The following is a 16041-nucleotide window of genomic DNA, read 5'->3' as shown; positions in this document are numbered from 1 at the left end:
ATCCCGGAGTCGCTTCTTTACTGTTGATGTTGAGACTGGTGATTTGCGGGTACTATTTAATGAAGCTGCCAGTTGAGGACTTGTGAGGTGTCTGTTTCTCAAACTAGACACTCCAATGTACTTTTCCTCTTGCTCAGTTGTGCACCGGGGCCTCTCACTCCTCTTTCTATTCTGTTTAGACAGTTTGCACTGTTCTGTGAAGGGAGTAATACACAGCGTTGTACGAGATCTTCAGTTTCGTGGCAAATACAAAGTGTAATTTTTAAGAAAAAAAATAGGTAGTAGGTAAACAATAGATAAGTAAATAAATAATTAACGTGGAAATGTGGAGAACAAGAATAGTCTGATAAGTTTCAGAAGAAAGTTTCTGGACATTTTGAGCCTGTAATCGAACCCACAAATGCTGATGCTCCAGATACTCAACTACTCAAAAGGCCAGTATTATTGCTTCTTTAATTAGCACAACAGTTTTCATCTGTGCTAACATAATTACAAAATAGTTTTCTAATGATCAATTAGCCTTTTAAAATTATAAACCTGGATTAGCTAACACAACATGCCATTGGAACACAGGAGTGATGGTGGCTGATGATGGGCCTCTGTTCGCCTATGTAGATATTCCATTAAAAAATGTGCCATTTCCAGCTACAATAGTCATTTACAACATTAACGATGTCTACATTGTATTTCTGATCAATTTGATGTTATTTTACTGGACAATTGTTTTTCCTTTTCTTTCAAAAACAAGGACATATCTAAGTGACCTCAAACGTTTGAACGGTAGTGTACTGCTGATTGGATTTAATCCAGGCCCTCGCCTTTTCATTTTCTCTTATGCGGGTGGATGTTGTGGTTTCCACAGTAATAACTGACCGTAACAAAGTAACATAAAGGGTCTTTAGTTCTTGCCTCTTTCATCATCAGGTGAACATTAACGTCCACTGACATGTCCACTTCATTGCTCTCAGCTACTTTCAATGTGCAGATCAGTGCAGATGAAGGACAGGGAGCCTCTTCAGACTATTGAGATGCACCTTCAGTCTGCTCTGGGCATTTCTACTATGGTTTTTGCTTTGAGGACATCTATTAATATAGCCCTTCACTTGCCAATGTTCTAAAATGCAACCCTGTGATAGCTAACAGCCATTCAGACTGATGTGGTTGAGGCCAGTAATTCTGGTGTTTCATTTCTCATCCTACATTATAGGACCACAATAAGCCATTTCATATTTGAGGGCCTTTGCCAATTGAAATGTAGTAACTTATCAGACCACAAGATGGCATTAAATGAGAGCTGTTTTACCCACAGACTATAAACCACATACTGCATTTAAGATGAATAAATATGTAATTAAGAACTTTATTTCTCCATAGGGAAATTCAATTGTGGTGCCAGAGACGAGCGCATAAAAATAATTAGAAAATTGAAGGTACAGTTCTTGTGACACTTCTGTAGGGCCTGGCTCTTGGGTTGCCGTGGCCCGGTGAGCCGCTCAGGAGGGCGGGGTGGGCAGCCAGCAGCAGGCCAGTGAGGACCTCCAGGCAGAAGGACAGCCAGGCCCAGGGACCAGCTCGAATGAAGTGCTGGCCACCCGGGCCAGACGCTCGGCCCCCACCAGACTCTCTGTCTCTGCCAGTGCCTGCTCGGAGTTGCTGATGTACAGGCCGACACCGGAGAGGGTCAGGACACCTGAGGAAACACACAAACCATAAATAAACACACACACCAGCTGGGAGTAATTGATGTAGCTGGGGCTCACTTTGAAGCATGTCAGCAACACCAGCTGGGAGTAGTTGATGCTCACTTTGAAGCTTTTCAGCAACACCAGCTGGGAGTAAGTTGACTGAGAACACAACCTGGGGAATAGTTACAGGGGAGAGAAGATGAATGAGCCAATTGTAAACTGGGGATGATTAGGTGGCCATGATGGTATGAAGGCCAGATTGGAAATTTAGCCAGGACACCAGGGTTAACACCCCTACTGTTACAATAAGTTCCATGGGATCTTTAGTAACCACGGAGTCATTTAACCCGTTGAACATCCCAGTCGAAAGACAGCGCCCTACACAGGGTAATGTCCCAAATCACTACCCTGGGGAATTGGGATATTTTTTTTTAGACCAGAGGAAAGGGTGCCTCCTACTGGCCCTCCAACACCACTTCCAGCAGCATCTGGCCTCCCATCCAGAGACTGACCAGGACCAACCCTGCTTCGCTTCAGAAGCAAGCCAGCAGTGGGATGCAGGGTGGTATGCTGCTGACAACATGTCAGCAAGCTCTTTGTTAAGTGTTGCAGTGATTTCACTTGCTGTAGTAACATGTTTATAGTGTTGAGTCATTACTTAACTTTTCTAGGGTAGGGGGCAGCATTCGGAATTTTGGATGAAAAGCGTGCCCAAATTAAACTGCCTGCTACTCAGGCCCAGAAGATATGATATGCATATAATTGGTAGATTTGGATAGAAAACAGTCTAACGTTTCCAAGACTGTTAAAATAGTGTCTGTGAGTATAACAGAATCCATTCAGGGAGTAGGATTTTGTTTTGTTTTTGTAGTTTTCTATTCAATGCCATTACAGTATCCATTGACTTAGGAATCAAATTGCAGTTCCTATGCCTTCCACTAGATGTCAACAGTCTTTAGAAATTGTTTCAGGCTTGTATTCTGAAAAATGAGGGAGTAAGGACAGTCTGAATGAGTGGACCCTGCCGTGTCACAGAGCTTCTTCATGCGCGCGACCGAGAGAGTGCATTTCTGGTTTATCTTTTATATTGATGACGTTATTGTCCGGTTGAAATATTATCGATTATTTAGGCTAAAAACAACCTGAGGATTGAATATAAACATCGTTTGACATGTTTCTGTGAACTTTACGGATACAATTTGGATTTTTTTTGTCTGCCTGTTGTAACTGCGTTTGAGCCTGTGGATTACTGAAGAAAACACGCAAACAAAAACAGAGGTTTTTGGATATAAAAGAGAGACTTTATCAAACAAAAAGAACATTTTTCTGAGTGCAACCATATGAAGATCATCAAAGGTAAGTGATTCATTTTATCTCTATTTCTGACTTGTGCAACTCTTCTTCTTGGCTGGTTACTGTTTGTAACTGTTTGTAATGTCTGCTGGGCGATGTTCTCAAATAATCTTAAAGTATGCTTTTGCCGTAAAGCATTTTAAGAATCTGACACCGTGGTTGGATTCACAAGAAGTTAATATTTAAACCTATGTCAAATGCTTGTATGTTTTCTGAATTTTTATAATGAGTATTTCTGTATTTGAATTTGGCGCGCTGCAATCTCACTGGATGTTGGCCAGGTGGGACGCTAGCGTCCCACATACCCTAGTGAGGTTAAAGCCAGAGGCATGTCATTAGTAAAAATTGAAAAAAGTAAGGGGCCTAGACAGCTGCCCTGTGGAATTCCTGATTCTACCCTCTGTGTTCTGTTAGACAGGTAACTCTTTATCCATAATATAGCAGGGGGGTGTAAAACCATAACACATTTTTTTCCATCAGCAGATTATGATCGATATTGTCAAAAGCAGCACTGAAGTCTAACAAAACAGCTCCCACAATCTTTTTATCATACATTTCTCTAAGCCAATCATCAGTCATTTGTGTAAGTGAAGTGCTTGTTGATAGTCCTTCCCTATAAGCCTACTGAAAGTCTGTTAGGATTTTACCTGGTTAAACACCATTTTTTCCCAAAGGTTTACTAAGGGTTGGTAACAGACTGATTTGTCTGATATTTGAGCCATTAAAGGGGGCTTTAATATTCTTGGGTATCAGCATTACTTTTCCCCCCCTCCAGGCCTGAGGGCACACACACACGTTCTATTAGGCTTAGATTGAAGACATGGCAAATAGGAGTGGCAATATTGTCCACTATTATCTTCAGTAATTTTCCATCCAAGTTGTCAGACCCCGGTGGCCTGTCATTGTTGATAGACAACAATACTTTTTTCACCTCTTCCACAATGCTTGTCATTCATAATTCGATCAGTTATACTTAGATGTGTAGTGTCAGCATGTTGCTGGCATGTCATGCCTATGTTTGCTAATATTGCCAATGAAAACATACATTTAAAGCTTTTTACTATTGGTATTTTGGTATTTGTATTTTATTAGGATCCCCATTAGCTGTTGCAAAAGCAGCAGCTACTCTTCCTGGGGTCCACACAAAACATGAAACATAATACAGAATGACATAATACAGAACATCAATAGACAAGAACAGCTCAAAGACAAAACTACATTAAAAAATGCAAAGGCACACGTAGCCTGCATATCAATGTATACACACAACTATCTAGGTCAAATAGGGGAGAGGCGTTGTGACACGAGTTGTTGCTTTATCCGTTTTTTGAAACCAGGTTTGCTGTTTATTTTAGCAATATGAGATGGAAGGAAGTTCCATGCAATTATAGCTCTATATAATACTGTGCGTTTTCTTGAATTGGTTCTGGATTTGGGGACTGACACCCCTGGTGTCATGTCTGCTGGGATTGGTGTGTGAATTGACAATGCAAACAATTTGGGATTAACAACACATTCATGTTTCTTATAAAAAGAAGAAGTTATGCAGTCAGACTCTCCTCAACTCTTAGCCTAGAGAGACTGGCATGCATAGTATTTATATCAGCCCTCTGATTACTATCATTCTTTATGTCAATTATCTTTGTTTCATAGTATAGTTTCTTATTTTAATTCTTGTGATTTCTCAATTTGCAATAAATTTGCAAATCGGTTGTGAGACCAGACTTATTTGCCATTCCTTTTTTCTCATCCCTCTCAACCATAACATTTTTCAATTCCTCATCAATCCATGGGAATTTAACAGTTTTTACAGTCATTGCATTAATGGGTGCATGCTTATTAGTAACTGGAATAAGCAATTTCATAAATGTGTCAAGTGCAGCATCTGGCTGCTCCTTATTACACACCACAAAACAACAAATATTTAAATCAACAACACTTCTTGTATGACCTCCTATACACTATATTAGGCACAGCCTTTAGAACTTTTCTTGAGTGGGCAGCTTGATGATAGCCAGTCAATATTGAAATCACCCACAAAATATACATCTTTTGATATCACATACATTATCAAGCACTTCACACGTTATCCAGATACTGACAGTTAGTACTTGGTGGTCTATAGCAGCTTCCCACCAGAATGGACTTTAGGTGAGGCAGATGCATCTGTAGCCATATTACTTCAACAGTATTTAAAGAGATCCTCTCTAATCTGTACAGGTATGTGGTCTGGAGTATATAAACAGCAACAGCTCCACCATTGCCATTTCTGTATTTTCTGTAGATGTTATAATCAGTACAGGAGCATCATAGCAAAAACTGACAATGGCCAATATCTTCTACCCACAGACCATCAGGCTGCTAAATAGCCACCACTAGTCAGCTATGCGCTCCTCCCTCCCTCCCCCACTTCTCCCCCTATGGACATTCCCCCCCCCCGCACCATCAACAGTCAAATCTTACCTGCTGCTCCCCCTATGGACATTCCCCCCCGCACCATCAACGGTCAAACCTTACCTTACCTGCCGCTCCCCCTATGGACATTCCCCCCCGCACCATCAACTGTCAAATCTTACCTGCCGCTCCCCCTATGGACATTCCCCCGCACCATCAACGGTCAAACCTTACCTGCCGCTCCCCCTATGGACATTCCCCCTGCACCATCAACGGTCAAATCTTACCTGCTGCTCCCCCTATGGACATTCCCCCCCCGCACCATCAACGGTCAAACCTTACCTTACCTGCCGCTCCCCCTATGGACATTCCCCCCCGCACCATCAACGGTCAAACCTTACCAGCTGCTCCCCCTATGGACATTCCCCCCCGCACCACCAACGGTCAAACCTTACCTGCTGCTCCCCCTATGGATATTCTCTCTCTTGCTGTCCTCCGTAACAGACCTTTACTCTGCCCCCCACTCCAACAACAATCATCACTGCTGCAGTTCTTAATATGTATATTACTTAATTAAGATTTTGTTTTATTGGACTTGGTCCCCACACCCCCCTCAATGGTCATGCTGCTCCCCCTATGGTCATTACCCCACCCCCTCAATCAATCAATACAATTTATTTATAGAGCCCTTTTACAACAGCAGTTGTCACAAAGTGCTTATACAGAAACTGAGCCTAAAACCCCAAACAGCAAGCAATGCAGATGTAGAGGCATAGTGGATAGGAACAACTCCCTGGAAAGGTAGGAACCTAGGAAGAAACCTGGAGAGGAACCAGGCTCTAAGGGGTGGCCAGTCCTCTTCTGGCTATGTCAGGTGAAGATTATAAGAGTACACAGATCTTAAGGCCAAATTGTTCTTCAGGATATCCATAGAAGACCAGCAGGGTCAACTAATAATCAGTGGTTGTAGAGTCAAATCAAATCAAATGTAGCCTTTCGTACATCAGCTGATATCTCAAAGTGCTGTACAGAAACCCAGCCTAAAACCCCAAACAGCAAGCAATGCAGGTGTTGAAGCACGTTGGCTAGGAAAAACTCCCTAGAAAGGCCAAAAACCTAGAGAGGAACCAGGCTATGAGGGGTGGCCAGTCCTCTTCTGGCTGTGCCGGGTGGAGATTATAACAGAACATGGCCAAGATGTTCAAATGTTCATAGATGACAAGCATGGTCAAATAATAGGTCTGGGACAGGTGGCACATCCGGTGAACAGGTCAGGATTCCATAGCCGCAGGCAGAACAGTTGAAACTGGAGCAGCAGCACAGCCAGGTGGACTGGGGACAACAAGAAGTCATCATGCCAGGTAGTCCTGAGGCATGGTCCTACGGTAGAGGGCGATTTTGGTTTGAGATCAGCACCTCGGGAGTTGATGTCAGTTGGCTTTTCATAGCTGAGCATTCAGAGGTTGAGACAGCATGCGTGTGGGAGGGTCCAGTGAACAGGTCAAGATTCCACGGCCGCAGGCAGAACAGCAGAAACTGGGTCAGCAGCACGACTAGGTGGACTAGGGACCGCGAGGGGTCATCAGGCCAAGTAGTCCTGAGGCATGGTCAACAGTCTTTACTCTGCCTACACCCCAAAGGACAGTACTTTATTAATTACTGCTACAGTTGTGTATAGTGCCATTTCTATAGTTTTGTTTATTATTTCACTAGTCCTGCATGTTGGAGCTCGAAGCCTAAGGTTTCACTGTACCCTGCAATCACAACTGCAACCCTGTACATATGACTATTAAACACTGAATCTGACACACACTAACAGTAAGGCATTGCTAATATACCAAATGTGCACACAAGGAGTTGGAGAGGGAGATGAAACATTCTGGTTCACATAAGCACAAAGTATGTACACGCTCTTATACCGTACACCTGGCTTGGAGAGCACTTTACAGGATCCCTTCAATGAAGGATAAAGATGTCACAGCCACTTAGACAGCATCTTACACATAAAAGCTTAGGCTCAAAAAATACAGCCAAGGAAAGAGGAGCCTTTTGATGTTGCATTGTGTTTAATCTTTAATGTAACTCTAGGCAGACTAGACATGAATACAACAGCAAAACTATAAAACCCACATATCAGAATGAGAGAAACAAGATGTAGACTGACGCAGGCCCCATCGGATGACATCAAAGTTTAAGAGCTCTCAGAGTCCCATTATGTTGCCATGGACAAACTGGTCTTTGGTTCCGGCTGAGAGGACTAGGCAAAGTCAATAAACTAGAACATTTTTGTATCCGGCTCCCTGCACCAAGCAGCCCAAATCACCACATATTGCTGGCAGGGGGGCTAGGTGAGGGTTGTTTTTCTTTATCCCTATATCACTCAAAGGTGTCATGAGCAGAGAGACAGGAGGAGTGGAAGGGGTGTGTGCTTGTAATTACACAGATGGTTTATTCACACAGGACTGAAATATTAAAGTGATCAGAATTACTACCCAAGAGGAGAAATACCCAGACAGCACCACAGGGAGATGGTGGAGATGATTTTGGGCGGAGATGTTAGAGACAACGATGTTCGTTAGCAGAAATGAACAGGACTTTCAAATAAACAAGTACTGGATATTCCCTGTTGACAATGAAACCGAATGACAGAGACTCATCTCATAGTTCTTGATTACTGATGAGGTGGTCGCTCAGGCGTTTATACCTACCGAAGCATCATCCAGATGGGTGCTACACTTTTAGTGGTGGATGTTCCAGTCTACCTAGCTGTGCACTTCAGAGACAGCCTGACGAAGAGCTCCGGGCAGGCCTGTCTGACTGATGCTTCTCCCTACCTGGCTGGACCATCAACGCCTCCACTCAAGCTTCTACTGTCCTGAACTACATCATCATCTAGCTGTGGAAGTCCATCTCTTCAAATGCCAACTCCATTAATTAATTTTTGTTTGTTTTTTATAGCGATTGAGACTCTGTAGCGCAATTTAAAATAAACCTATTATTACCACACTGCTGTAAAAGTACTTTGGCTCAGTCTGACCCTGAGCCCCTCTCGGAGCCCCTCTCTGACTCTTCCTGAGGGGATTGAAAAGACCTTTGTGTCATGTGGCACTCGCCCTCTTAGCCCTAATTTGATGTGATTTATTTATTTAACCAGGCAAGTCAGTTAATAACGAACTCTTATTTACAATGACGGCCTACCAAAAGGCAGAAGGCTGTGTGGACTGAGATTGGGATTAAAAATTTAAAATAAATATAGGACAAAACACACATCACAACAAGAGAGACAACACAACACTACATAAAGAGAGGCCTAAGACAACAACATAGCAAGGCAGCAACACATAACAACACAGCATGGTAGCAACACAAAACATGGTACAAACATTATTGGGCACAGACAACAGCACAAAGGGCAAGAAGGTAGAGACAACAATACATCACACAAAGCAGCCCCAACTGTCAGTAAGAGTGTCCACGATTGAGCCTTTGAATGAAGAGATTGAGATAAAACTGTCCAGTTTAAGTGTTTGTTGCAGCTCGTTCCAGTCGCTAGCTGCTGCAGTGAACTGAAAAGAGGAGCGACCCAGGGATGTGTGTGCTTTTGGGACTTAAGCTCTAAGCTCACACTAAGGGTTGTGTTTATTTCTGGTTTTTATTAAGCCCAAGGAATTTGTTAAATTGAGCATTTGGCAGAAGGTACAACACCCTCACACATACACAAAGAGACACGTTTTCCAGTAAATTGAAATTTACAAGAAAACATGCTTGATTGAGGAATTGAAGATCAAATCAAAGATGAGAATGACAGGGAGAAGACAGAAGAGCGATATAAAGAGAGAACTCAAAGAGCGACATAAAGAGAAAAGACAGAAGAGCGATATAAAGAGAGAAGACAGAAGAGCGATACAAAGAGAGAAGACAGAAGAGCGATATAAAGAGAGAAGACAAAGAGCGATATAAAGAGAGAAGACAAAGAGCGATATAAAGAGAGAAGACAAAGAGCGATATAAAGAGAGAAGACAAAGAGCGATATAAAGAGAGAAGACAAAGAGCGATATAAAGAGAGAAGACAGAAGAGCGATATGAAGCGAGCGAGAAGACAGAAAAGCGATATAAAGCGAGCGAGAGAGAAGACAGAAAAGCGATATGAAGCGAGCGAGAAGACAGAAAAGCGATATAAAGCGTGCGAGAGAAGACAGAAGAGCGATATGAAGCGAGCGAGAAGACAGAAAAGCGATATAAAGCGAGTGAGAAGACAGAAGAGTGATATAAAGCGTGCGAGAAGACAGAAGAGCAATATGAAGCGAGCGAGAAGACAGAAAAGCGATATAAAGCGAGCGAGAGAGAAGACAGAAAAGCGATATGAAGCGGGCGAGAGAAGACAGATGAGCGAAATGAAGTGAGAGAAGGCACCACACAATAGTGTAACACGGAGAGTGACCACAGCTGAGAAAGAAAGACACACGGCACAAAGACAAACCAAATTCACAGAGATAGAAAGTCAAATCAAATTCCAGCCTTGATCCCATTTCGCCATGTGCTGTTGATTAGGGCTAAAGGCATGAACATTTTGTTAACTCTGTTCTCTTGCATCACAAGGGTTTCTTTATCAGGGTTATTCCAGGCCTGACTGGGAGGGTCACAGGGTGAGAAGGGCAGCAGTAGGGAGGGACACGTCATAGAGTTAGAATTAGTAGAATCTAGAATGTCCGGTCCACTAATTCTAAGGCAACGCACATTGGTCAGGAGCTGAGCATTAGACGGGCTGTAGCCGCTGCATTGGTCATTCTTAATTGGAAAAAAACAGTACACAGCGCTCTACCTCAAGTCACTATTCTTTGAAAGGTAAGGAATCCTTGTAACACAGTCCATTAACAATGAATAGGACATTTTCCAGAGTGATGTCCAATTAATTTATGTTCAACTCAGGTTGTATTTACACAGGCAGCTCAATCTGATATTTTGCCCCGATGACTGGTCAAAGATCAGATCTGATTGGCCAAAAGATCAGATCTGGTTGGTCAAAAAAACAATTAGTGGTAAAAGTGAAGGTCTTTACAACTCCAGCTCCCAGTACCTCTCCATAAAGATAATAAACAATGTACTGTTCGTTCTCTCTCTCTCTCTCTCTCTCTCTCTCTCTCTCTCTCTCTCTCTCTCTCTCTCTCTCTCTCTCTCTCTCTCTCTCTCTCTCTCTCTCTCTCTCTCTCTCTCTCTCTCTCTCTCTCTCTCTCTCTCTCTCTCTCTCTCTCTCTCCTCTCTCTCTCTCTCTCTCTCTCTCTCTCTCTCTCTCTCTCTCTCTCTCTCTCTCTCTCTCTCTCCCTCCCTCCCTCCCTCCATACCCTGATCTCTCCATCTCTCTCGCCATCCCCTCAACTCTCCATGTTTTGGGACACTGTAAAGTCCATGGAGAATAAGAACACACCTCCTCCCAGCTGCTCACTGCAGTGAGGCTAGGAAACACTGTCACCACCGATAAATAAATCCACGATAATTGAGAATTTCATTAAGCATTTCTCTACGGCTGGACAATGCTTTCCATCTGGCTACGCCAACAGCTCTGCACACCCGCAGCAACTCGCCCAAGCCCTCCGCCCCCCACACTTCTCCTTCACCCAAGTCGAGACAGCTGATGTTCTGACAATCTGGACCCTCTCTTTCTAAAATTATTCGGCGCCATTGTTGCAACCCCTATTACAAGTCTGTTCAATTTCTCTTTCGTATCATCTGTGATTCCTAAAGATTGTAAAGTGGCCGCGGTCATCACCCTCTTCAAAGGGGGAGACACTCTAGACCCAAACTGTTACAGACCGATATCCATCCTGCCCTGCATTTCTAAAGGTTTTCAAACGCCATGTTAACAAACAGATCACCGACCATTTTGAATCGCACCGTACCTTCTCCGCTATGCAATCCGGTTTCCGAGCTGGTCATGGGTGCACCTCAGCCACATTAATGGTCCTAAACGATATCATAACCGCCATCGATAAAAGACAGTACTGTGCAGCCGAATTCGTCGACCTGGCCAAGGCTTTCCACTCGGTCAATCACCGCATTCTTATTGGTAGACTCAGCAGCCTTGGTTTCTCTAATGACTGCCTTGCCTGGTTCACCAACTACTTCTCAGATAGAGTTCAGTGGGGGGGCTGTTGTCCGGACCTCTGGCAGTCTCTATGGGGGTGCCACAGGGTTCAATTCTCGGGCCGACTCTTTTCTCTGTATATATCAATGATGTCGCTCTTGCTGCTGGTGATTCTCTGATTTACCTCTACGCAGACGACACCATTCTGTATACTTCTGGCCCTTCTTTGGACACTGTGTTAACAAACCTCCAAACAAGCTTCAATGCCATACAACACTCCTTCTGTGGCCTCCAACTTCTCTTAAATGCTAGTAAAACTAAATGCATGCTCTTCAACCGATCCCTGCCCGCACCGCCCGCCCGACTAGCATCACTACTCTGGACGGTTCTGACTTAGAATATGTGGACTATAAATACCTAGGTGTCTGGCGAGACTATAAACTCTCCTTCCAGACTCACATTAAGCATCTCCAATCCAAAATTTAATCTAGAATTGGGCTTCCTATTTCGCAACAAAGCCTCCTTCACTCATGCTGCCAAACATACCCTCGTAAAACTGACTATCCTACCGATCCTTGACTTCGGCGATGTCATTTACAAAATAGACTCCAACACTTTCCTCAGCAACTTGGATGCAGTCTATCACAGTGTTCGTATAATTTAATTATTCCAATATGTTTTCATTAATTGAATTTACTTAGTCTATTTTATGAGAATTTGTAAGATTCTTATTTGCATAAAATAGACAGAGACCAGTCTTATCAAAAATAGATAATAGTATTTATTCTCGGAGCTCGCTGCCATGTAACCACGAACAACAGTTTATATACAAAATATGACGTCACAGGTCATAAAATGTTCAAAAGTTTATTTGAGATAACTTCAGAAGGTTTTTTTATCCATCACCCTTCAGCAGACAGTTCCAGCTAATGGAAAACCTAAGAAAACACACAATGTCTTATCTAAACATTCCAGTGCTAAGTTGAGTCAGTTCAACCATAGGTTAATTACCCTTTCTGCTTACTTAAAAAAAACACTTCCAATCTTCTCCAACCTTGCTGGAATGGTATTTATTTAATTACCCCCTGTTTCAGGCTCCACAATCCCTCACTTATGAATTCATATTGTTAATCAGATATAATAAAACAGAGTATACATTTACTTAGTTACAGTTCTATTTGAAATGGGGATATTGTTTAGTCATTTATTCATAAAATTCCTAACACACAGTGCCATCCATTTTGTCACCAAAGCCCCATATACCTCACACCACTGCGACCTGTATGTATGCTCTCGTTGACTGGTCCTCGCTGCATATTTCGTCGCCAACCTACTGGCTCCAGGTCATCTAAAACTCTGCCTTATCTCAGCTCACCATAGCAACACCCACCCGTAGCACGCGCTCAAGCAGGAATATTTCACTGGTCAGTCCCAAAGCCAATACCTCCTTTGGCCACCTTTCCTTCCAGTTCTTTGCTGCCAATGACTGGAACGAATTGCAAAAATCACTCAAGTTGGAGACTTATCTCTCTCTCTCACTAACTTTAAGCATCAGCTGTCAGAGCAGCTTACCAATCGCTGCAGCTGTACACAGCCCATCTGTAAATAGCCCACCCAACTACCTCATCCCCATATTTATGTTTGTTTTTCTGCACACCAGCATTTTTTTTCTCTGCACACCACTTTTGCACACCAGTATTTCTACTTGCACTTCCTCATCTGCACATCTATCACTCCAGTGTTAATTGCTAAACTGTAATTACTTCGCCACTATGGCCTATTTATTGCCTTACCTCATTTTCACACACTGTACACAGATTTTATATTGTGTTATTGACTGTACATGTGTTTATCCCATGTGTAGCTATGTTGTTGTTGTTGTTTATGTCTCAGTGTCACACTTGGCCAGGTCGCAGTTGTAAATGAGAACTTGTTCTCAACTGGCCTACGTGGTTAAATAAAGGTGAAATAAATAAAATCTCATCTCTCCAACTCTCTCTCTGTCTATATACCCTCATCTCTCAATTCTCTCTCTTGCTCCCTCTCTCACCAGGGTTACTGAAGTTGGCCTACAAGGGGAGACTGGAGTTGGGCTATTGGGGTACTGGGGGAGTTGGGCTACCGCAGGTACTGGAGTGGGGCTACCGGGAGTAGTGAGGGACTGGAGTGGGGTACTGGAGGGGGGCTACCAGGGGTAGTAGAGGTGGGCTTCCACGGGTTAGTGAGGCACTGGAGTGGGGTACTGGAGGGGGGCTACCGGGGGTAGTGGGGGACTGGAGTTGGGCTGTTGGGAGTAGTGGAGGACTGGAGTTGGTTAACGCTGCTTTAAGAGGCTATATGGATGGTAGTACGCTGCATAGGAGTGCATTTTGGACTTGGGCCTGTAGGTGTTAGGTAGCCTTCCCCTTATCCCAGATCTACTTGTGTGCCATAATGTCAACTTCTTGTCATGCCAAACATGACAATAAGTAACAAGGAGTTGGCATGGCAGAACTAAAGACTTGGTGTTTGGGCCCTAAGACCGAGAGATAATGATGATGATGAAGGCCACACTTACTGCAGAAGAAGAGATAGGAGACGGTGCTAGTGAGGAAGGCGGGGCCCCAGGGCAGAGAACTGATCAAGCCACAGATTCCTCCAAACAGTAGAAGGACCAGGCTAAGAGGGAGCAAGACCACACTCACACTGTGCATGTCTGGTGAAACAGACACACAACATTCCAACTATAGGAGCATACTAGACACACAGATAGAGGTTTCATAAATAACATAATCAATTCAAAATGTCCCAAATAACAATAGCTGTTAGTGTTTTATTTTACAATGGTTAAGGTGATAATGGACAGGTAACTCACTCAACATGTGCATCGCAGTTTCGGAGTAGCTGGAGGAGTTCAATGTGAAACACCTTTTGACCTGGAAAGATGGATAATTCATTATTCCGTTTTCATTGTGACCATAAAACTGTCTTGCTACAGGAAAGATGTCGGATAACAAATAGGCCTAGCCTGCCTTATACTATAAAGTCATCCAACTAAGCAAGGCATTGGTTTCAAATGACAAAATACACACGCATCGGAATACACATACCTTCGTAAATTAACTTTACATCAATCAGGCAGGATGAAATTGGAATCCAAAACCTCTGTATTGGTCTGGTTGGTTCTGTTCACCTTAATAATGTACCAGTAGTCGCTCCCAATCGCTGCCGCCTGGAACGCAAAACTGAGCATACCGAAGATGCCCGCAGTGATCACCAGAGAACAACTTCATCCTGCCTGATTGATGTAAGGTATTTTTTGCTCCGAGATAAAAACACGTGCGCCGCTATTCAACTCCCCACGGATATAGGGACAGGTAACGCCCTATTTCTACACTATTTATGTTGTTGACGAGAGGGGTGAATGCCCGTAAAAGGCTAAAGTAATTCAGATTATATTGAAGTTAGTAAAATATCACAACTAATCAAAATCTCCGCTGGGAATCTTTATTCCCATATCTCCAGGATGACGTTCTTTCACGGTGTATCTTGTTCACCGCTCAAGAGCTTTAACAACGTTACGAGGATGAGGCGTGAAGCAGAATTGACCACTACCGTTGAGGAATAACATTTCCAAGCAGCGGCAGAGTACATAGCAGGTGGGTCCTCTTATTTTATGGGTTCCAGGCGTACAAGTGTCTCTCCCTTTTGTGGGATTCTGTGTTATATTATAGCCATTACCATATATATGATTAAATATTATTTGATGTTGGTTGTGTGAGGTATCTGCATTTGTGCACTGGAGCATCATTATGAGATTAAACAACTGCTTGCTTCTTGCCTGTTTGTGTGTGTGACAAGAACTGAGTAACATGGTGTGACCTGCATGTTGCAAAACTGTAGATAACAGCCCAGCAGATGCTTTGTCCTTGTGTTAGTATGTAACAATATTGAGCACATGGTGTGACTTGCTGTATCTTACAAATTTGTGATAGGGAGGGGTGGTCATCACGAGGTTTAACTGAGATGGAAAAATACTGAACATCACAATAGCAGGAACTGAGCAACTGTTATAACTTGGCTGCGATACCAGAACAGTAAGAATCTATACATCGACGGAGGGAGGACTCCATGAAGCGCCAAGAGGCGGGGACCCGCCTGAGCGCCTGCAATAGGCTGAGCAAGTTTAAACAACGCCCAGCCTCTGTGATAGGCCAACAGACGGGTTGGAACTATGTCCATCACAGTATAAGAACACTGTTTACATACATACATCCTGTCAGTTCTCTGTTCTGCCCTGCGTGGTATTACAGTGAGTGAAAGTTGCATTTGCCATTTATTACTTAGCTAATAAAAACGTATAACAATGAGTCACCGATTGTATACTATTTATCCTGATACCAGATTCGAATTTACACAACTAACACTTTACGCATGGCCATTATGGACAACTGGTGTCAAACAAATATTACAGCGACGTGTAGAGTGTTTGCCTTTCATGCCAGAAACCCAGGCTAGCTTCCCTACCCCACCATTCACTATAATATG

The 16041-nt window shown here is 43.2% G+C and overlaps 1 protein-coding gene and 1 long non-coding RNA gene across 2 annotated transcripts; one reads left to right on the top strand and one right to left on the bottom strand.

Moving 5' to 3' along the window:
- Positions 1 to 1329: 1329 nt before the first annotated feature.
- Positions 1330 to 14858, bottom strand: LOC118377724 (transmembrane protein 235-like). Its single transcript, XM_035764670.2, has 4 exons — positions 14604 to 14858; positions 14369 to 14429; positions 14072 to 14209; positions 1330 to 1690 (listed from the first exon to the last, which is right to left on the bottom strand). Exons 2-4 carry the CDS (start codon positions 14379 to 14381, stop codon positions 1494 to 1496), a joined length of 348 nt encoding a protein of 115 aa, XP_035620563.1. The 5' UTR covers positions 14382 to 14429; positions 14604 to 14858; the 3' UTR covers positions 1330 to 1493.
- Positions 14725 to 16035, top strand: LOC118377725 (uncharacterized). Its single transcript, XR_004824309.2, has 3 exons — positions 14725 to 14870; positions 15019 to 15152; positions 15489 to 16035. It is a non-coding gene; the product is annotated as an uncharacterized LOC118377725 (long non-coding RNA).
- Positions 16036 to 16041: the final 6 nt, after the last annotated feature.

The sequence above is a fragment of the Oncorhynchus keta genome, chromosome 2 (assembly GCF_023373465.1).
Source record: "Oncorhynchus keta strain PuntledgeMale-10-30-2019 chromosome 2, Oket_V2, whole genome shotgun sequence".
Lineage (NCBI taxonomy): Eukaryota > Metazoa > Chordata > Actinopteri > Salmoniformes > Salmonidae > Oncorhynchus > Oncorhynchus keta.
The sequence above is the reverse complement of the archived record's forward strand: the minus strand, read 5'-3'. Positions and strand labels throughout refer to the sequence as shown.